At 44.0% G+C, this 22,356-nt stretch overlaps 2 protein-coding genes across 5 annotated transcripts in view; both read left to right on the plus strand.

Moving 5' to 3' along the window:
* The window catches only part of higd1a (HIG1 hypoxia inducible domain family, member 1A), an 82,648-nt gene extending 78,143 nt beyond the window's left edge, over positions 1-4,505 (plus strand). For all 3 annotated transcript variants that reach the window (XM_069914908.1, XM_069914909.1, XM_069914907.1), the window contains exon 4: positions 2,503-4,505. In XM_069914908.1, coding sequence (XP_069771009.1) covers positions 2,503-2,576 — 74 coding nt within the window. In that variant the 3' untranslated portion in view covers positions 2,577-4,505. The remainder of the gene's footprint in view (positions 1-2,502) is intronic.
* A 4,446-nt stretch (positions 4,506-8,951) lies between these two features.
* Positions 8,952-22,356, plus strand: part of ccdc13 (coiled-coil domain containing 13) — a 108,805-nt gene continuing 95,400 nt past the window's right edge. For both annotated transcript variants that reach the window (XM_069914904.1, XM_069914905.1), the window contains exon 1: positions 8,952-9,239. In XM_069914904.1, the coding sequence (XP_069771005.1) occupies positions 9,034-9,239 (206 nt within the window). In that variant the 5' untranslated portion in view covers positions 8,952-9,033. The remainder of the gene's footprint in view (positions 9,240-22,356) is intronic.

The raw sequence follows: 22,356 nt of genomic DNA on the forward strand, positions 1-22,356 counted from the left end.
ATGTTCTTTGAAGATTATGCTAACCTTTTTAAATGTACCTCTTAAAAGCCATCTGTTCATCATTTTTGCTCATTAACAATCACGCTGGCCACTCTGCTTTGCTCTCTGGGTTGTACTCTAATCAAATGGCAAAATTATTATAACAAAACTATGAAGTCATGCTCTTTCTTCTCTGAACATAAATGTGTGTTTGGGGAGCTGGGCTGGCAAATGCAATGATCACCTCTTCTAACACTTTGCTCAAGGGCTGCAGATTGCTCCTTGAGATTTCATTCTGCAGTTACTCTTTTTTTCTGTCTGCCTGACAGACAAAAAAGAGTGAGCAACTATTTGAGTGGAGAAAGGAAAGCCTGTTAAGACCTAGCATTGCATATTACTCTGGAGCATGACATGCTCAGCCCAGGTCATAGACACACATCATAAATACAGACCTTTGGACTCAACTCCTCCATGTTGACCAAGATGCCTTTTTGAGCTAACCCCTGTTACCTGCAGTTGGCATATATTCCTTGAAACCTTTTCTTTACATTCCAGTCCAAGTGAAATTTAAACATTTTAATTGTACATGGCTTTATCACTTACTCCATCAGCTTGTTCCAAATAGCCACCACCCTCTAAAATGCTTGCCTTTGTCCCCTTTAAACCTTTCCCTTCTCACCTTAAACTTTGTCCTCTGGTCAAGGCCAGATTGGAGGAGCAATACCTAATATTCCGTTTAGGTACTCTGCAACCAGATGGCATTAAGTTGACTTCTCCACTTCCTGTTCTCCCTCTCTTTCCTGTCTTTTCCTTTAGCTCTCCTCCCCCTATTCTTTCACAAGGCTATTCCCCCTCCCCCTGTTTTCTGTTGTGCCCTCTCTCCATTGTCCCATTACCTCTTGCCTGTGGGCCTGACCTGCCTCTTCCTTTCCACCACTTTATTCAGGTGCCTGTCTACATTTTGCTCATACCTTAATGAAAGGTATGTTGGTTATGTATCTTTTTCTTTGCTACATAAAGCACATTGTTTGATCTGCTGAGTTTTTACTTCAATCACTGCGTTTGTACTGTTTTGCTCCTCTGATCTTGGTCTTTTTCCTCACTGATCTGTGACTATCCACCTTATTATTTTGACAAGGTCCCAACTGACACACAAGCCCTTGTTATTTTATAAATCTCAGCCTCCTCCCTTCCAGCATAAGCAGTCTCAACCCACTCAGACTCATTGAAATCAAACCCTCCAGTTCCAAAATCATCCTTGTGGATTTTTTTTCTCTGCACTCCCTCTTGTTAATTCTATCCTTCCTATAGTATGACTTCCTATAGCATGCACACAATACTCTAATTGCGTCCTCACCAACATCTTGTGCAGTTATAACCAGTATCTCTTCTGATGAAGGCAAATGTGCAAAATGCATTCTTCACTTCCCTTTCTAACTTTTGTCATTTTAGACCTAGATCCTACAGTAACCTTGGATAATCTCCTTCAGTTTACCACCACCAATTTTTTTTGTAACTATTTATTGCACTATGAACCATATCAACAACATGTACAAATATTCTTCATTAAATAAACACAGTGAAATTTTTTCTCTCGCCCTCCCTCCCCTCCCTTCACACCCCCTCTAAAACCAATAAATATTAAACATACAAAATACAAGAAAACAACATCCACATAGAAAAAAACAAATACCACCACCAATTTTGAAGATGCTATTAAAGCCTGCTACTTGTCACCATATTCAATTCAATACCTACATTCTCATCCAAATCCTCAACATACAAAAAAAAAATCCGGGATCCAACATTGATCACTCTAGCACGTGCATCACTAGTCCCATTTTCTAATCTGAGAAACAACTCTCCACTCCCACCTTCAGATTCGTCCCAGTTTGCTATCTCACCCTGTATCTCGCCACCTGGGCCTGTGTGTCACTTGGGACCTTGTCAAAAGCTTTGCTGCTCATCTACCACTCAGCTCTTGTCACCTTATCAAAAATAAAGCCAATTTGTGAGATACAATTTCCCATGGACAAAACCATTATGACTCTTTCTAATTGGTCCTTGTCTTTCCAAATGCAGATGGGTCCTATCTCTTGAACCCTTTCATTAAAACACCCACCACTGTTGTTAAGCTATAGTTTTCTGGCTTGTCTTTGTAGGTTTTATTAAATTATGACACAATAGTGACACTCTTCAGTCATTCAGTACATTGATTGTTAACTTGCTATAGATTGGGGAAACCTTTCTCTTTGGGCACTGAGGATTTTGGATATTTTGTTTCAGAATTTTGCTGTCTTAAAATGTTTTAAAAAGTAAAATGCTTTTGACAATGGATTTATATTAACTTTACTGTGTCAGTTCAGCCCCATTGTTCAGGTTTTACCTCAAGTTTTTCTAATCTTCTGCTATCACAATCTCATTTTGCAAAATGTGACTTTTATTTTAAGAGAGTAAGAAAAATTTGGTGGGATTGAAAGCCTATGAATGTTTTTCACCAAATGTTGTGTTTTTTTTTGGCAGGGGTTTTGTACTCGATGTACAAAGAATATGTGGTTAAGCCCAGAGAAGCAAAAAATTCTCTACTTCACAAATAAATCAGGATTTCAGTAACTCTCAGAATTTTAAGTTTAGGCTTTAAGAATACTTCTGATTGAGGAGGTTAGAATTTTTATTGTTCATAATACCTGAAGAATATTTCTATTTACATTTTGATTTGTTCTGTAAGTATGCTGATTTTGCTACTGCCAAATGGTAAATAATTTTACCTGAAGTTGCGCAGAAAACTGTTATAATTTTACCCAATGTATCTATTTATAAGCTCGTCACTTGTAATAGTCATGATTGAGAAGCCTTGTCGAAAAGCACTGATTCAAGATTGAATTTATCATTACACAATATGCATGTAAAATCTTTATTAAAATCTTTTTATTAAAACAGCAAGGGAAAGGAGTCCTTTCAGAGATGGCAAATGGCCATGAATCTTGCTGTCTCCTCCTATGTATTGCCTCTAGTGCCACCGTAACCTCCATATGTGGTTCAGCTCAAGCTTGAGGGCCTCTTGTTTAGATCCTATCATCTCAACCCTTGGTCCATTTTCTTTGTTGGCAATGGGTCCTTAACACTAAGAGCCTCAAGCTGATATTTCATTTGACATGGAGTTGTACTCCGGTTAAAAGTCCCCATTTTTTTTCAAATGGTGATTTCAAATGATCACATTAATAGTTTCTGATTTCCAGTTCACCTTCTCTTGAAGATGCTTGCATGTTGTTGAACAAGAGTTTTGGAATTGATGTCGTAAAATGCACCCAGATTATCATGCAGTTATTCTCACACCACCATGATTATAAAATTTAGAATAATTTCCATTGGAACATGTTAGTGTGAGAAATACTTGCAGCAGCAGGTTAAATTTGTAATGAAAAAGCTGCTATTACTCTTGAAGATGCCCATTTCTAATTTTGGTGCTTTAATTTCAAACATACTGCTTATTCACGTTGCTGCTTGGGTCCCTGCTGTCCTTGCACTCAACTGTTGTAATGTGCACTTGTCTACTTGCTAGTGGAATGGTGGTTGAGTGTAGTAACAGTAGGAACTCAGCAGGTCTCAGGACATCCATCATGATTGGTGTTTTTATTGCAATCACAGCATCTGCAGACTTTCGTGTTTCGCTCCATGATTGTCTAGTGGAGTCCAAGATTGAACACTACCATCTTTGGAATAAAAGGTGATTGTGTTTTCATTTTCTATTGGAAGTGCTGCGTGTTGGTAAAGAACTTGACCCATGTTACTATGTAATCTTGAAGTTTCAGATTTTGGATCTCAACATTTGGAAAATTTGATTCAATCAGTAAAAGGCAAAATGGGTTAACATTTTGAGTGGTCTGGCATTTGTTTAGAAACTAGGTAAGATCTGTGACAATTTTTGTTTGCTTTAACTTCTCTAGTGTACCTGCCCATTTCTATTACATAAGAAATTCCAGGAAGTTATTTTCATGCTTATTTTTAGTTTTTTTTTGGAGAATTTTAACTTCTAGTGTATTCTAAATTTTGCAGCTCTTGATTTTACATTGAGACCAAATGCACTTTTAAATTGCACAAGTTTTTTAAATGAGAAAATGGTACAAGAACTCTGCTACATTGAAGTAGGTATTTAACTTTGCATGTTTTTAACCACAACTGAGGGGAAAGTTTGTCTCGATCAAATTTGAATACTAAATATTTCAATACTTGATGTAGGTCAATTTTTCAAAAATGCTCTTGTTTTTCAATGAAGAGAGTATTAAAGCAATGGTTATCACAAGATGAGAAGCTTAAATCTAAAATTGCAACACACAATTTCAGTTGTATTTTACTCTTTACAGGTTCCAGTGTAATGTGGCTACCTCTTAACATTATAAACTGTACAAATGACCTTAAGATCTATTGGAGCTGAAATCTTGTTCTTAAAATGCCTAATTTAAGGTTGTATTTTAATTATGTATTGTATCTAGTGAAACGGAAATAAATATTGTAAAATAAAATGACATTTTGCTGTCTCTGTGTTCCTTTATTGTATACAATAAAGTATATAAATTGAAGATTATGGTCTCGTGCTATCACAGAAAACAGGTTATACAGTTCAAGCACAAAGTAAAAATACAATGCTGGAGAAACTCAGCAGGTCAAACAGTGCACTTTATAGCAAAAATAAAGATACAGAACTGACGTTTCGGGCTTCATCAAGGTATGGGGAAAATGTAGACAGGTGCCTGAACAAAATTGTTGTGGAGTGGGGTGCAAAGGGAGGGAGCACAGGCAGGAAGTAATGGTGAGTAAGGGAGGGAGGGCACATGAGCAAATAGGAGAGGGGGATGGCTCTGAATGGAGAGGGAAGGAGATGGAAAGAAGGAGAAAAGACAAAGGGAATGGGAGAGAGAACAGAGTAGGCTAGTTGATGTTGATCCTATCTGGTTAGAGAGTGCCCAGACAGAAAGTTAAGCATTGCACCTCCAAATTACGGGTGGTCTTGGTAGGATACATGAGGCCATGGTCAGACATGCCAGCATGGGAGTGGGTGCAATTGTATTTGTGTTACAGAATTTTGAAACCAGCTGTTGAGAGGATACCTTCACTAAGGATAATCATCTCAATAGGCTCTTGCAGGATTCATAGGGAACCCACCAGCACTGCCCATTCCTTTCATCGAAGAGCCAGATCACAATACCATGCTGTTGCTCAGATGGTAGAAATCCAACAGGTGAAACTTGCAGTTGTGCCAGTGACAAAAGGGTCCCTTTGTTAAAGAAATCAATCTTTGCTTGGGATGTATCTTCCTTTTGCTTTGTTAATACTAGATGAGAGAAAATCTCGCATAAAGAGCCTCCTCCGGTGAAACAGTAATTTGAGTTAAAAATTTAGAGTATGGCAAAAGTTCACCAACTGAGGGGAATTACTGAAACAAATTTTGTTTTATAGGCTGCATATGATGGATTCAGGGGGGCAATATTTTTCCCTTAGAGGGGATGTGTGAAACCAGGGATGAATGTCCTGTCAGAATGGAGCTGAGAAATGTCTTCACCCAGACAGTTGTGAATGATTAGAATACTCTATCCAAGAAAATGTATGGAGAGGTTTGCTGAGTATATTCAAGGTGACCAATAGATTTCTGGAAATGTAGGGAAGGGAATGTAAGTAAATAGGATGAAGCTGAAAGATCAGTCTTAATCTTTGATTTGTGCATTCGGCCAGTGGCCTAGCTCTATTTCTAATATTCTGGTGTATTTCAGGTACAGTTTAATGTATGCATAATCTTGAGCATACAATATTACTGCACTGTATAAGCCCTTTGTCCTGCAATGTGGTGCCATACAATGTAAACCTACTCCAGAGCATTTAATTTTTTTTTCCTATCTCACATTCAGGTGCTTATCTAAGAACCATTTGAATGACCCTATTGTACCAGCCTTCACCACCCCCGGCCATGTATTCCAGACACCCACCTCCGAGTTTAAAAAAAAACTTCCCTCTGACATTTCCCACTATACTTTGCCCTTGATGCTCTGTGGTTAGAAGGGTGTTACGCGCCCAGATGACCCCAAAACCCAGCAGCAATAGATATTCACCAATACGAATGGTTACTTTAACGAAAGTTGCTTTTAATTATCTTTAAACATGAAAATAGAATCATATTTTAACTTATCTCTATTAACTAACCTAACTTAGCCCCCCTTCTAATTCATGAATGTGATGTGTGTGTGTGTAAATTCAGAAAAGTTATTTGGTTCATAGTCCAATCTCATTTCTCATTCCTCCAAGTTCACTGGTTGCAGGCAATTCTTGTGCATAGAATTTAACATTTATAAAGTTTACCAGGTTTTGATGCTTGAGAGGTAAATGGTTATCCCTCAGGAAGGTTCTTGTCAGTTTTCAGAGAGAGTTGTTCTAGGACATCTATAACTGATGTACTTCCATCAGCCACTCCAGTGTCTTGCTGACTAAACTTGCCCCTTCAGGGTTCTCCAGATGATCACCTTTTTTTCAGGTCTCCACAGAGTCCCTTTTTGTTTCTCTTATTCCAAGTGAAACACAGACAGCCAGTCCTCTCCTCTTGCATGAACCACAAGTGCTTTGACCAGGCTGTCTTTCAAACGGACTTGCCAGCTTGTCCTGCTTTAGTCCCAGCTATTTCTGCTGGCTAGAACACTGTCAAGTCATCCCTCTCTCACAGAGAGAAAGCCTGTTTGACTCTCTCTGCTTGCAAAACCACATGAGCTTCTGACAACAGCAAGTTCTCTTCCACATAGCAGTGGCTACAGCCTGCTCTTTCATTTGTTGCCTTTTTTTGTAAACAACAAACCATTAGTGAAGTAACTTGAGTACTCTTCAAAGCTCTTGGAAAAGCTGTGTAGCTGATAAGTCTACCATGGGGCAGACTTAAGATGTGTTTTAAAATGTTTGTATGTGACCTACTCTAAGGAACCTTTCCCAATTTATCTCCCAAAAACACATACTCTGTCACAAGGGGATTACTTAAGAAGGTATGTGAGGGGGGGGGGGGGAGGAGGAGGAGTTGAGAACTACTGATCCATGTACTCAATCTGCAATGATAACGTTTATAAAATGCTGCTACTTTTGAACTAGTGTAAACAATTTCTGATACATTGTTGCATGGAGAGTATGACTTATGAGGATAAGTTGAGAGAATTTGGTCTTTATTAATCCTTGGAGCAATGGAGGGTGGGGGATGATCTGAGAGATGATAAGCATTTATCATGTGGATGGCCAAAGGCTTTTTCATAGGGATGAAATGGCTAACGCAAGGGGGCATAGTTTTAAACTACTTGGGAATAAATACAGGTGATGTAAGAGGCAAGATTTTTTCCACATGAAGTAGTGGGTGTGTAGTGGTGCTATAGATAAACTACTGTTACAGAATTCTGTGTTGTTTTGGCCTATGTGTTGTGTGGTTTTATGTTAAAAGGTGACAGTTTGCCTTAGACAGCCAAGGTGAAGGTGGACTGCAGAGAGAGTGGAGAATGGACTGAGCATGTGCAGAAAATGATCTAAAAATTTCTGGACTTGGACGCTGTGGAGTGGAAGAAGGCCCAGAGCATGAGTCATGGTCTGGAGGACAGTTTAGAATGTTGGGATTTCAAAAAGGGATGAACATTCCGAAAGCAGCCAGAAGGATCCGGACCAAGCCAGTTTGTTCCTCTCTCTGCAAGCAACTCAAGACAACTTTGAATTTTGTGCTCTCTCTCAAAGATCTTTTGGCTTCAGGTTACCAAACAAACTGAATTTTGTTTATGATCTTTGCTTCAGTTGAGATTGAAGTTTTGTGAGTCTTGTTTGTTTTGTGTCTAAGTTTTACTGTGGGCTGGTTGGAAGTGTAGCTTAGACTTTGATTACATATATTTTATTTAGGCTGGGGAATTTATTAGTTTTACACTGTTATAGAAATTTGCATAGTAACCAGTGGGCATTGTTATAAAAGGGGGGGGGGGCATATTTGAATTAAAGTTTGAAGGTGAATTTTTGTTAATAAAGTAATTGTTCATCTTTACCCCTGTGTGATATGCCTTCTTTGTGGTTGCTGGTTTGATCTTGTAACACTCTGCATTTAATGTTTAGATTTCTCGAACCTCTCCTTATAGCTTATACCCTCTAATTCAGGCCGATATGTGATTTTTAAAAAAAATGCTCCACATCCTCCCTCTGATGGGGAGATCAGAACTGCACATAACACTGGTCAATAAAGATTTTGCTTCCTGAACACTTGGGTGTATTTTATGGATTTTGGGCTGTTGATCATGAAAATCACCTTAAAAATTTCCTTTAATGTGCTGATTTTTAGATATAATCCATTTTTTTGGGTGATATTTTAAGTCTACTTCAAACGTTCAAAACCATGTCGTTGAACATTCATTTTCTGCTTTCGCACTTGGTAACAGACTGCAGTCTGTAACGAACATAGTGAGAAGTTTCACCAGGACGTTACGACCACGGAAAAGCGGTTTCAGGGCAACGAGAATCCATCGATGCTGACGCAAGGGAGGCATCAGATGCTGAGTACAAACAAAAATGGGTCATTTGAACCTAACCATCATTATGTGATTGAACTTGCTCCATTCAATAAAAAGTTAAGGTTTCTCCAACTAATGTTTCTGCCGCAAAACACAGAATTTCATGAATTCAATAAATTCTGATTCTGACTTCCAACAGGAAATCTGAAATCATCTTCAAGTCGTCCATCGTCCTTTCTTTCCAGGAAGCAAAACTTTTGGGGAAAAAATAGTTGTCGAGAAGTGTTTGCGTCCAACGAATTGGATGGTTGTTGGATGCATTTTCCAGCAGATGGAATTTGGCGACCAATGCAAATTTATACCGAGCTGAGTTGCAAAGGGAATGCATCTGGATGCCCGGAAGATGCTCTGAGTGACTTGGTGCCAAGTCCCGCCCCTGTGCAGACGTCACCTGTGCGTCGACCTGGCGTCGCGTCGACCGTTGCCATGCGACAGCCTGGCCTGCGGACGTCGCGCCCGGACGGGCCGCCCGAGCTGGCAGAGACCGAGCATGGAGGGGGACGCAGACGAAGAGGTGACACAGGGCCTGAAGCAGCAGTTCCAGGCGTTGCAGGAGCAGCAGCAGAAGCGGCTGGAGAAGATGCTGGCCGGCAGGAAGGGACAGGGCGCCAGCCGGGCCGCGCCGCCCGCACGGCTGGGTGACCTGAACCTGCAGCTGGTGGCTGCGCAGCCGCCCAGCACTCACCTGAACACCAGGTAGGTCCATGATGGCTGCTGTCACCTGGCCACGCTCCCTGAACAGGGTCCTCTTCCCCAACCCCATCCTCCCTACCTCTTCCCTCTCTCCTCCTCCTATCCCCACCTACTCCCCCCTCCTGTCCCCACCGACCCCTCTCTGACCCCAGCGGTCCCCTCTCTCTCCCTCTCTCTGACCCCCACCAATTCCTCCTCCACTTCCCAGCAATCCTCTCTCGAACCCCACTCCCCTCTCTCTGACCCCAGCAATCCCTCCTCCTAACCCAGCAATCCTCTCTGACCCCAGCGGTCCCCTCTCTCTGACCCCAGCGGTCCCCTCTCTCTGATCCCCACCAATTCCTCCTCCTCTCCCCAGCAATCCTCTCTCGAACCCCACTCCCCCCTCTCTGACCCCAGCGGTCTCCTCCCTCTGATCCCAGAGGTCCCCTCTCTCTAACCCCAGCAATCCCTTCTCCTAACCCAGCAATCCTCTCTGACCCCAGCGGTCCCCTCTCTGTCCCCAGCGGTCCCCTCTCTGTCCCCAGCGGTCCCCTCTCTCTGACCCCAGCGGTCCCCTCTCTCTGACCCCAGCGGTCCCCTCTCTCTGACCCCAGCGGTCCCCTCTCTCTGACCCCAGCGGTCCCCTCTCTCTGACCCCAGCGGTCCCCTCTCTCTGACCCCAGCGGTCCCCTCTCTCTGACCCCAGCGGTCCCCTCTCTCTGACCCCCACCAATTCCTCCTCCTCTCCCCAGCAATCCTCTCTGACCCCCACCAATTCCTCCTCCACTCCCCAGCAATCCTCTCTCGAACCCCACTCCCCTCTCTCTGTCCCCAGCGGTCCCCTCTCTCTGACCCCAGCGGTCCCCTCTCTCTGACCCCCACCAATTCCTCCTCCTCTCCCCAGCAATCCTCTCTCGAACCCCACTCCCCTCTCTCTGACCCCAGCGGTCTCCTCTTTCTGATCACAGCGGTCCCCTCTCTCTGACCCCAGCAATCCCTCCTCCTAACCCAGCAATCCTCTCTGACCCCAGCGGTCCCCTTCCTCTGACCCCAGCGATCCCCTCTCTCTGACCCCAGCGGTCCCCTCTCTCTGACCCCAGCGGTCCCCTCTCTCTGACCCCAGCGGTCCCCTCTCTCTGACCCCAGCGGTCCCCTCTCTCTGACCCCAGCGGTCCCCTCTCTCTGATCCCAGCGGTCCCCTCTCTCTGATCCCAGCGGTCCCCTCTCTCTGATCCCAGCGGTCCCCTCTCTCTGATCCCAGCGGTCCCCTCTCTCTGATCCCAGTGGTCCCCTCTCTCTGACCCCAGCGGTCCCCTCTCTCTGACCCATGTATCCTCTCTGACCCCAGCGGTTCCCTCCATCTGACCCCAGCGGTCCCCTCTCTCTGACCCCAGCGGTCCCCTCTCTCTGACCCCAGCGGTCCCCTCTCTCTGACCCCAGCGGTCCCCTCTCTCTGACCCCAGCGGTCCCCTCTCTCTGACCCCAGCGGTCCCCTCTCTCTGACCCCAGCGGTCCCCTCTCTCTGACCCCAGCGGTCCCCTCTCTCATGACGCCGGCGGTCCCCTCTCTCTGACCCCGGCGATCCCCTATCTCTGACCCCAGCGATCCCTCTTCCTGATCCAGCAATCAATCCTCTCTGACCCCAGCAGTCACCTCTCTCTGACCCCAGCGGTCCCTTCTCTCTGACCCCAGTCGTCCCCTCTCTCTGACCCCAGCAGTCCCCTCTCTCTTACCCATCTATCCTCTCTGACCCCAGCGGTCCCCTCTCTCTGACCCCAGCGGTCCTCTCTCTCTGACCCCAGTGGTCCCCTCCCTCTGACCCCAGCGGTCCCCTCTCTCTGACCCCAGCGGTCCCCTCTCTCTGACCCCAGCGGTCCCCTCTCTCTGACCCCAGCGGTCCCCTCTCTCTGACCCCAGCGGTCCCCTCTCTCTGACCCCAGCGGTCCCCTCTCTCTGACCCCGGCGGTCCCCTCTCTCTGACCCCGGCGGTCCCCTCTCTCTGACCCCGGCGGTCCACTCTCTCTGACCCCGGCGATCCCCTCTCTCTGACCCCAGTGATCCCTCTTCCTGATCCAGCAATCAATCCTCTCTGACCCCAGCGGTCCCCTCTCTCTGACCCCAGCGGTCCCCTCTCTCTGACCCCAGCGGTCCCCTCTCTCTGACCCCAGCGGTCCCCTCTCTCTGACCCCAGCGGTCCCCTCTCTCTGACCCCAGCGGTCCCCTCTCTCTGACTCCAGCGGTCCCTTCTCTCTGACCCCAATGGTCCCCTCTCTCTGACCCCAGCAGTCCCCTCTCTCTGACCACAGCGGTCCCCTCTCTCTGACCCATCTATCCTCTCTGACCCCAGCTGTCCCCTCTCTCTGACCCCAGTGGTCCTCTCTCTCTGACCCCAGTGGTCCCCTCCCTCTGACCCCAGCGGTACCCTCTCTCTGACCCCAGCGGTCCCCTCTCTCTGACCCCAGCGGTCCCCTCTCTCTGACCCCAGCGGTCCACTCTGTCTGACCCCGGCGATCCCCTCTCTCTGACCCCAGTGATCCCTCTTCCTGATCCATCAATCAATCCTCTCTGACCCCAGCAGTCCCCACTCTCTGACCCCAGCGGTCCCCTCTCTCTGACCCCAGCGGTCCCCTCTCTCTGACCCCAGCGGTCCCCTCTCTCTGACTCCAGCGGTCCCCTCTCTCTGACCCCAATGGACCCCTCTCTCTGACCCCAATGGTCCCCTCTCTCTGACCCCAGCAGTCCCCTCTCTCTGACCCCAGCAGTCCCCTCTCTCTGACCCCAGCGGTCTCCTCTCTCTGACCCCAGCTGTCCCCTCTCTCTGACCCCAGTGGTCCTCTCTCTCTAACCCCAGTGGTCCCCTCCCTCTGACCCCAGCGGTACCCTCTCTCTGACCCCAGTGGTCCACTCTCTCTGACCCCAGCGGTCCCCTCTCTCTGACCCCAGCAGTCCCCTCTCTCTTACCCCAGAGTTCCCCTTCCTCTGACCCCAGCGGTCCCCTTCCTCTGACCCCAGCGGTCCCGTTCCTCTGACCCCAGCGGTCCCCTCTCTCTGACCCCAACGGTCCCCTCTCTCTGAACCCAGCGGTCCCCTCTCTCTGAACCCAGCGGTCCCCTCTCTCTGACCCCAGTGGTTCCCTCTCTCTGACCCCGGCGATCCCCTCTCTCTGACCCAAGCGATCCCTCTTCCTGATCCAGCAATCAATCCTCTCTGACCCCATCAGTTCCCTCTCTCTGACCCTAGCGGTCCCCTCTCTCTGACCCAAGCGGTCCCCTCTCTCTGACCCCAGTAGTCCCCTCTCTCTGACCTCAGTGGTCCCCTCTCTCTGACCCCAGTGGTCCCCTCTCTCTGACCCCAGTGGTCCCCTCTCTCTGACGCCAGCGATCCCCTCTCTCTGTCCCCAGCAATCCATCTTCCTGACCCAGCAGTCCTCTCTGACCCCAGCGGTCCCCTCTCTCTGACACCAGCGGTCCCCTCACTCTGACCCCAGCGGTCCCCTCTCTCTGACCCCAGCGGTCCCCTCTCTCGGACCCCAGCGGTCCCCTCTCTCTGACCCCAGCGGTCCCCTCTCTCTGACCCAGCAATCCTTTCTGACCCCAGCGGTCCCCTCTCTCTGACCCCAGCGGTCCCCTCTCTCTGACCCCAGCGGTCCCCTCTCTCTGACCCCAGCGGTCCCCTCTCTCTGACCCCAGCGGTCCCCTCTCTCTGACCCCAGCGGTCCGCTCTCTCTGACCCCAGCGGTCCCCCCTCTCTGACCCCAGCGGTCCCCTCTCTCTGACCCCAGCAGTCCCCTCTCTCTGACCCCAGCGGTCCCCTCTCTCTGACCCCAGCGGTCCCCTCTCTCTGAGGGGTACCTGGAAAAGACCCCAGCTATGGGCAAAGAGCACATGTCAGTCTGGCAGCTGTGACAGAGCACGGGAAACAGTTTACCTAGCGGTCTGCAGCAGCAAACTCGGTGGGCCAAGGATCCGTAAGGACAATGGCCAGCGAACATGGTCTTGGAACAGACCACTGTGAGGCAATTCCGCGTCACTCTGGCTGTCGTGCCTTGCACTCCGCCAGGCCCAGTGGCGTGGATCCCAGAGGGAGGCATTTGTCCTGGGCAAGCACTCACCTCCAAGTCCTTTCCCCCTCACATGGTGCCTAGGGCTTCATGGAAAAGAGAACAAAAGTTCTGTGAGGACAGAAGAGCTACAAAGCACTGTGTTAATCTTCGCTTGCAAAGGGATGGGCTATGAGAGAGTGAGAATCCCCAGTCCCAATCCTGTCTTTACTGATCCCCTCTGACGCACTGATCCCCATGTTTTTTGGTTCTTGATTCTCCCAAATATTCTGTCTGGAATTTAAACTGGAGGTGGGGGAAGGTGGGCTTTTGAAGAAGAGATGCCTTAAATTTAATTGGGTTTGGTAGTATGGGAGGGTGAAGATTATTGCAGTCTCTGCTTTTTATGCCAAGAGTAAAAGTACAGTCAGATGATCAGACTTGCCGAAGTGTAGTCATGGGATGACTAGAAGGCGTTCCTAATGGCAGTGTAGCAGTGGTCAAGTGTGTTGGCTCCCCTGGTTGTGCAGGTAATGTGTTGGTGTTAGTTTATCAGAGACTTCTCCTAGGTTGGCATGGTTGAAGTCCCCCACAATGATCAGGAAGGCATCAGGGTGTGCTGTCTCATGGATGAGTTCACAATGCTCAGCCTCTCTAGTGCCAGCCTGATGTTAGCCAAGGGTAAAATGTACACAGGGACCAGGATGATAGCAGTGAACTCCCTCGGCATGGAAGATATGTACGAGATTTGAAACCATCTACCTTCCCCTTCAGATGCCCGTGAAAGTTCCCATGATGCCATTTCAAAGAGCAGAGCAGCTTGTACTGCTGTTGAACAATGACAACTTGCTGTTCAGCATTAACTGTAACACAGATGCTTCTGAGGAAAATAGCAAACAAAAATTGACACCTTAGTTGACAATTGGATTGATCAAAGAGGCAGATTTAAGGGGCCTCAAAATGGAGGAAAGAATCTCTCAAATGAAACAAAAATATTCCCTAGTTATTATCATATTGTGATTTCTGATTCCTGGCCATGTGAAAATTGACTTCCATGCCAAGTATATTATAATTGAAACTTCAATGAAAACACCATTGTCAGCAAAAAGCTTTGGGTGATCTGAAGTTATGAAGTTTAAGTTGCAAGTTAAAATGTATTTGTCATAGAATTCCTAGTACAGTGAGAGGGTTCTTCTTGTAAGCCGACTAACATTCATAAAGCCACGTAAAGAGTGTGGTTCTGGTTTTTGTTGCTCCCAATGTAAACAAGCATAGCACACAGAAATCTATGGATTAACACTTTATTAGGGAGCTGCTACCTGGAAGAGCCACCACTGCTGTCACACTTGCAGCAATCTTGTTGGGTCTCCGTCCGGCAAGAGGATGGCCCGAATACTTATATACAGAAAAGATAGTTACAGAGAAAGTTGCATCAGCCACAGAACCAGGTAATTTCAAAGTAAAACATTACATGTCAGTCAAGCAGAACCCCCCCTTCCTCCCGAACCCGGTGGTCCTCATATCATACAAGGTTGCAAAACAACTCTGAGAACAAAGGACAGTTTACAATTCTCAGACTTTTTTTTAAATTTTTTATTTTTCACACCATAAATCACATTAACCATGGTACACACTTTTTCCTTTTCACACATATACAGTGCCATTTTCTCCCCCTCCCTCCTCCCATCCCACCCTCCCTACCTCCCCCCTCCCATCCATTTAAGGTATAAAATCTAGGACACATTAAACCAGTCAGACAATGTTGTCATTCAATAAAAATATACCAGAAATTCTACTGAGTCCATTCTTTTCATTTCCTTTTCCTTCCGTTAACTTAGGTAATGATTGTCCCCGGTAGGTTTTCGCTATTGTATTTAATGTAAGGCTCCCATATTTGTTCGAATATTTCAATATTATTTCTTAAACTATATGTTATTTTTTCTAATGGAATACATTTATTCATTTCTATATACCATTGTTGTATTTTCAAATTATCTTCCAATTTCCAGGTTGACATAATACATTTTTTTGCTACGGCTAGAGCTATCTTAACAAATTTTTTTTGTGCATCCTCCAAATCAATTCCAAATTCTTTGTTTTTTATGTTACTTAGGAGGAAGATCTCTGGATTCTTTGGTATATTGTTTTCTGTTATTTTATTTAATATCTGATTTAGATCTTCCCAAAATTTTTCTACTTTCTCACATGTCCAGATTGCATGAATACAATTCTCAGACTTAATGAAAAGAAACCAGAACATCTTATCTGTTCTTGCCCCATCCATTTTTGCTCAAGCCTAACAGTACCAGGCACTTCAAGGGTGAGAGCGAACTTCCTGGCACCAACATACAGACAGAATAGCACTTCTTTTGATCCTGTCAACCTCTCCTCCCCCTACAATGAGTCCTCACTATGCTCCCAAGGGTCCTAACATTTACCTCTATACATCAACAGCACATTTATAGAATTACAATTTTAAATAAAATGTAGATGTACAGCACAGTAACAGGCCCTTTCGGCCCACAAGTCCATGCCACCCAAATACAATCAATTGACCTATAACCCATGGTTTTATGAAGGGTGGGAGGACATCAAATCCCCCGGGAAAACCCACGCAGATGCGGGAGAACATACAAATTCCTTACAGACAGTGCCGGATTCGAACCCTGGCCCTGATTGCTGCGCTGTAATAGCATTGCGCTAACTGCTATGCTAACTGTGAAAAGGAAGATCAATTAGTGCCAAGCAAGGGAAGCCTGTTAACACTGTTATGGGGTTCATTCAGGAGCCTGATGACTGTGGGGAAGAAACTGTCTTTAATCCTTGAGCCTTCTCCATGAGGGAGAAGAAAGTGTGTCCATGGTGCGATGAGTCCTTCAGAAAGTTGGTTTCCTCTCCTCGACAGTGGGCGATGGAGTTCATGGAGAGGAATGGATTGTGTTACGTTCTGAACTGCATTTACCACCTTTGCTGCTTCCAATCTTGAGCAGCTTTCATACATGCATCCAGAAAATCTGCTTTCGATGATGCACCTGTAGAAACAAGGGGGACATGCTGAACTTCCTTAGTCTTCCACAGAAAATAAAAGTGTTGATGCACTTTCTTGGACATCATATCAAAATACTTGTCCCAGGTCAGGTCTTTGGAGATATTTATTCGTTGGAACTTGAAGCTGTTAACTTTTTCAGTTACAGCACCATTAGTGTAGACCAGCGTTTCTCAACCTTTTTACCCTTGTGGAACCCTTGAAATAGTTTTCATGTCTCAGGGAACCCATGCATAAAAATTATTATATACCATTGTTAATATCTGTCTCTTTTATATTTTTATCATAGTTCACATGGTAAACATTATATATTTTTTTTCGATAACTTGTTTAAGGAAAAAATGACCCCTTTTTTGTCAAATTTATTGGCATTGCAAATAAAATCATTCTGCTCGTTTATGAGACCTCACACCGAGGTTTTCATTTTAAATAATAGGTTGAAGCCTTTATTATAATAACCAAGGATTTTCCAACAATACGCCATCCGTGTCTAGTAAAATTACAAATATAAAATGAAACAAAAATTATTCAAAAATGCATTAGCCGATTTATCAGTTTCTCGTGGAACCCTAAGGGTTCCAGGGAACCCTGGTTGAGAAACACTGGTGTAGACTCCACCCCATTTCATGAAGTCAATCGTCATCTCCTTGATCTTGTTTACATTGAGAGAGGGGCTGTTGAAGGAGTCACGTGATGGAGTAGTGGCCGGTAGGGGAACTCCAGCCCTCTCCAGAAAAGTTTAAAAAATATAGAGAAAAAGCAAAGGCACAAACTCAAAAACCAAAACAAAGTGAAAGTAAAAGTGTGAAGAAAATGGCAGCGAAGAAAGAAAAACCAAAAACAACGGGAAGAAAAGAAGAAGGAAAGACGTCGGAAGAAGAAGGTGAAGGCCTTACCTGTCCGAAGAGGCCTGCCGCGGAGAGAGAGGCCCGCTCCCGCAGGTCAGTGGAGGTCCCGGGCTCGGGACTACAAAAATGGCTCCCAGAGCCGAGTAAAAGTGCGAAACCGCACATGCGCGAGGAGTCGCGCATGTGCGATGCACATGGAAAAAAACACACTGACGGGAGGGGGGAACAGCTGCAGAGTCGATCTCCACAGCTGAGAGAGACACCTGCAACACAGCAACAGGTGCAGAACACAGACAATAACGACAACAAGAAAGAAGAGGGTAAAAATAAAACAAGGAAACAACAGATGGTCAATCCAGAGGAAGAAGAAGAAGAACAGAAAGAAGTGGAAGAAGAAGAGAAAGACAATGGATGTATCTTTTTTTAAAGAATATATGGAATCAGTGAAAGAATGGCAATTACAAGAATTTGATGAGAATTAAGAATGCAGAAGAAAGAATGAATAAAATGGAAGTGGCCATATCAGAATTGGCAAAAAGAGTGGAAAATATGGAAAAACGAGAAACATTTGTAGATATGGAAGTAAAAGACTTAAAAGAGAAATTAGAAGAATCTAATAAAAAAGCTAAAGAAGCACAGGAGCTGTTAGCTCAGAAGATAGATATAATAGAAAACTATAATAGAAGAAATAATATAAAGATAGTGGGCCTGAAAGAAGATGAAGAAGGCAAGAATATGAGAGAATTTATAAAAGATTGGATTCCCAGGGTCCTGGGAAGACCAGAATTACAGGAAGAAATGGAAATAGAAAGGGCACATAGAACTTTAGCCCAGAAACCACAACCGCAGCAAAAACCAAGATCCATTTTAGTAAAATTTTTAAGATATACAACAAGAGAAAATATATTGGAGAAAGCAATGAAGAAAGTAAGAGAGGACAAAAAGCCACTGGAATATAAAGGTCAAAAATTTTTTTTCTATCCAGACATAAGTTTTGAACTCCTGAAGAAGAGGAAGGAGTTCAATACAGCGAAAACGATCTTATGGAAAAAAGGATATAAATTTATGTTAAGGTACCCAGCGGTACTTAAAATAATTATTCCAGGGCAACAAAACAGACTATTCTCGGATCCAGAGGAAGCAAAGAAATTTGCAGAACAACTACAAAACAGAGAGATGAAGACATGTAACGAGAGTAAAAATGACCACGATCTATATGTATGTGTGTAAAGGGGTATATGTGTGTATATATATAGTGTGCATACATGAATGTATGCGCCTGCAAGCTCACACCAAGACACAAGAGAAACTTGTCCGTGAACTACTCTTTGCAGATGATGCCGCTTTAGTTGCCCATTCAGAGCCAGCTCTTCAGCGCTTGACGTCCTGCTTTGCGGAAACTGCCAAAATGTTTGGCCTGGAAGTCAGCCTGAAGAAAACTGAGGTCCTCCATCAGCCAGCTCCCCACCATGACTACCAGCCCCCCCACATCTCCATCGGGCACACAAAACTCAAAACGGTCAACCAGTTTACCTATCTCGGCTGCACCATTTCATCAGATGCAAGGATCGACAATGAGATAGACAACAGACTCGCCAAGGCAAATAGCGCCTTTGGAAGACTACACAAAAGAGTCTGGAAAAACAACCAACTGAAAAACCTCACAAAGATAAGCGTATACAGAGCCGTTGTCATACACACACTCCTGTTCGGCTCCGAATCATGGGTCCTCTACCGGCACCACCTACGGCTCCTAGAACGCTTCCACCAGCATTGTCTCCGCTCCATCCTCAACATCCATTGGAGCGCTTACACCCCTAACGTCGAAGTACTCGAGATGGCAGAGGTCGACAGCATCGAGTCCACGCTGCTGAAGATCCAGCTGCGCTGGATGGGTCACGTCTCCAGAATGGAGGACCATCGCCTTCCCAAGATCGTATTATATGGCGAGCTCTCCACTGGCCACCGTGACAGAGGTGCACCAAAGAAAAGGTACAAGGACTGCCTAAAGAAATCTCTTGGTGCCTGCCACATTGACCACCGCCAGTGGGCTGATAACGCCTCAAACCGTGCATCTTGGCGCCTCACAGTTTGGCGGGCAGCAACCTCCTTTGAAGAAGACCGCAGAGCCCACCTCACTGACAAAAGGCAAAGGAGGAAAAACCCAACACCCAACCCCAACCAACCAATTTTCCCTTGCAACCGCTGCAATCGTGTCTGCCTGTCCCGCATCGGACTTGTCAGCCACAAACGAGCCTGCAGCTGACGTGGACTTTTTACCCCCTCCATAAATCTTCGTCCGCGAAGCCAAGCCAAAGAACATGAATGTATCCGTATTTAGAGGAAAATATATAGAGTATAGACAAGAATTAATAAGGGAGGAAAATGGAATAGAGGGAATAAGGAGGGAATTAAAAGAGTGACCTTGGTACATATGAAAATTGAAATCTTTTCTGGGGGGGGCTGGGTGGGGAGGAGTTACGGTTACTGCAAAATCAGCTGACGTTTGCGAGTGAATTCGCAAATCCAAATGGAGAGGGGAGATGTGGTTGTCCGACAAGGGATAAAGGACAACTCAGGAGGGGGAGGGGAGAATGGGGTTAAAGAAGTTTTAAATAGGAGAATAGGGAAAATGTTTGATATTTTAGAAATGTTGTCTTATAAAGTCTTCAAAACAAGAAAGCAGAAATGGAGAAGAAGGAAAGGTAATGAAGGAGAAACGGAAAGGGAAGATAAACAGTATAAAATTGCTACGCTGAACTATATGACTTTAAATATTAACGGAATACATAACCAAATTAAAAGGAAGAAACTGCTAAATTTACTGAAAAAAGAAAAAATTGATATAGCATTTGTGCAAGAAACACATTTAACTGAACTGGAGCACAAGAAATTAAAGAGAGATTGGGTAGGACACGTAACAGCAGCGTCATATAATTCAAAAGCAAGAGGAGTAGCTATATTAATTAGTAAAAATGTGCCAATTAAAATAGAAGAGGAAATAATAGATCCAGCAGGGAGATATGTAATGATAAAATGTCAGATATATTCGGAGTTTTGGAATCTACTCAATGTATATTCACCTAACGAAGAAGATCAAAAGTTTATGCAAGATATTTTTTTGAAGATAGCAGATACGCAAGGGAACATATTAATAGGAGGGGATTTCAACCTGAATTTGGATTCAAATATGGACAAAACTGGGAAAAAATTAACAGAAAGAACAAAGTAACCAAATTTATAATTAAATCGATGGAAGAAATGCAACTTTTGGATATATGGAGGAAACAACACCCAAATGAAAAGGAATATTCATATTACTCTGTTAGACATAAAACATACATAAGAATAGACCTATTTTTGTTATCAGCTCATATGCAAGATAGAGTAAGAAAAACAGAATATAAAGCTAGAATATTATCGGACCATTCACCCTTAATATTGACAATAAAGTTAGAGGACATCCCTCCAAGAATGTATAGATGGAGATTAAACTCCATGTTACTCAAAAGGCAGGATTTTAGAGAATTAATTGAAAGACAAATTAAAATGTATTTTGAAATAAACACGGAATCAGTGAAAGATAAGTTTATACTATGGGACGCAATGAAAGCGTTCATTAGAGGGCAAATAATAAGTTATGTAACCAAGATGAAGAAGGACTATAATCAGGAAACAGAGCAGTTGGAAAGGGAAATAGTAAATATAGAAAAAGAATTAGCAATGAAGGAAGATACAACTAAAAGAAGAGAATTGGCAGATAAAAAAATAAAATATGAAACACTACAAACATATAAGGTGGAGAAGAATATAATGAAGACAAAACAGAAATATTATGAACTAGGGGAAAAAACGCACAAAATTCTAGCATGGCAGCTTAAGACAGAACAAGCTAAGAAAATGGTATTGGCATCAAGGAAAAAAGAAATCACATATAATCCAAAGGAGATCAAGGAAAACTTTAGAGAGTTCTATGAACAATTATATCAAACTGAAAACGAAGGGAAAAAAGGGAAAATTGATGAATTTCTAACTAAAATTGAACTACCAAAACTACAAATAGAGGAACAAAATAAATTAACAGAACCATTTGGAATAGTAGAAATACAAGAGATAATAAAAAAATTACCAAATAATAAAACACCAGGAGAGGATGGATTCCCAATAGAATTCTATAAAACATTTAAAGATTTATTAATTCCTCCCCTCCTGGAAGTAATCAACCAGATTGATAAAACACAAAGCTTACCAGATTCATGTAAAACAGCAATAATTACAGTAATTACAGAAAGATCCACTCGCACCAGCGTCATATAGACCAATATCTTTACTTAACACAGATTATAAGATAATAGCTAAACTATTAGCAAACAGATTAGCAGAGTATGTACCGAAAATGGTAAATCTAGACCAAACTGGATTTATTAAAAAAAGACGCACAACAGACAATATTTGTAAATTTATTAACTTAATTCATGCAGTAGAAGGGAGTAAAGTGCCAACAGTAGCAGTTGCTTTAGACGCAGAGAAGGCCTTGACAGAGTAGAATGGAATTATTTATTCAAAGTATTGCAAAAATTCAGTTTACCAGAGAAGTATATTAATTGGATTAAAGCATTATATAAGGGACCATTACATTAAAGCAATTTAACTTAAGCAGGTCAACACGGCAGGGATGCCCACTATCACCTTTATTGTTCGCATTAGCTATAGAACCACTAGCAGAATTGATAAAAACAGAAAATAATATAAAAGGGATAAAAATAAAAGACAAGGAATATAAAATCAGTTTATTTGCGGATGATGTTATAGTATACTTAACAGAACCAGAACTATCAATAAAAGAATTATATAAGAAATTGAAGGAATATGGAGAAGTGTCGGGTTACAAGATTAACGTAAATAAAAGTGAAGCAATGCCTATGAATAATGCGGATTTCTCAAAATTTAAGAAGGAATCACCATTCAGATGGCAAATGCAAGCAATAAGATACCTAGGTATACAAATAAATAAAAATCTCGGCCAACTATATAAACTCAATTATTATCCACTAATGAAAAAATTACAGGACGATTTAGAGCATTGGAAAGATTTACCACTAACACTAATAGGAAGGATAAACTGTATTAAAATGAACATTTTTCCAAGGATATTATACCTATTTCAGGCATTGCCAATACACCTGACAGAGAAATTCTTCAAGG

Source organism: Narcine bancroftii, chromosome 1 (assembly GCF_036971445.1).
Source record: "Narcine bancroftii isolate sNarBan1 chromosome 1, sNarBan1.hap1, whole genome shotgun sequence".
NCBI classification, from domain to species: domain Eukaryota; kingdom Metazoa; phylum Chordata; class Chondrichthyes; order Torpediniformes; family Narcinidae; genus Narcine; species Narcine bancroftii.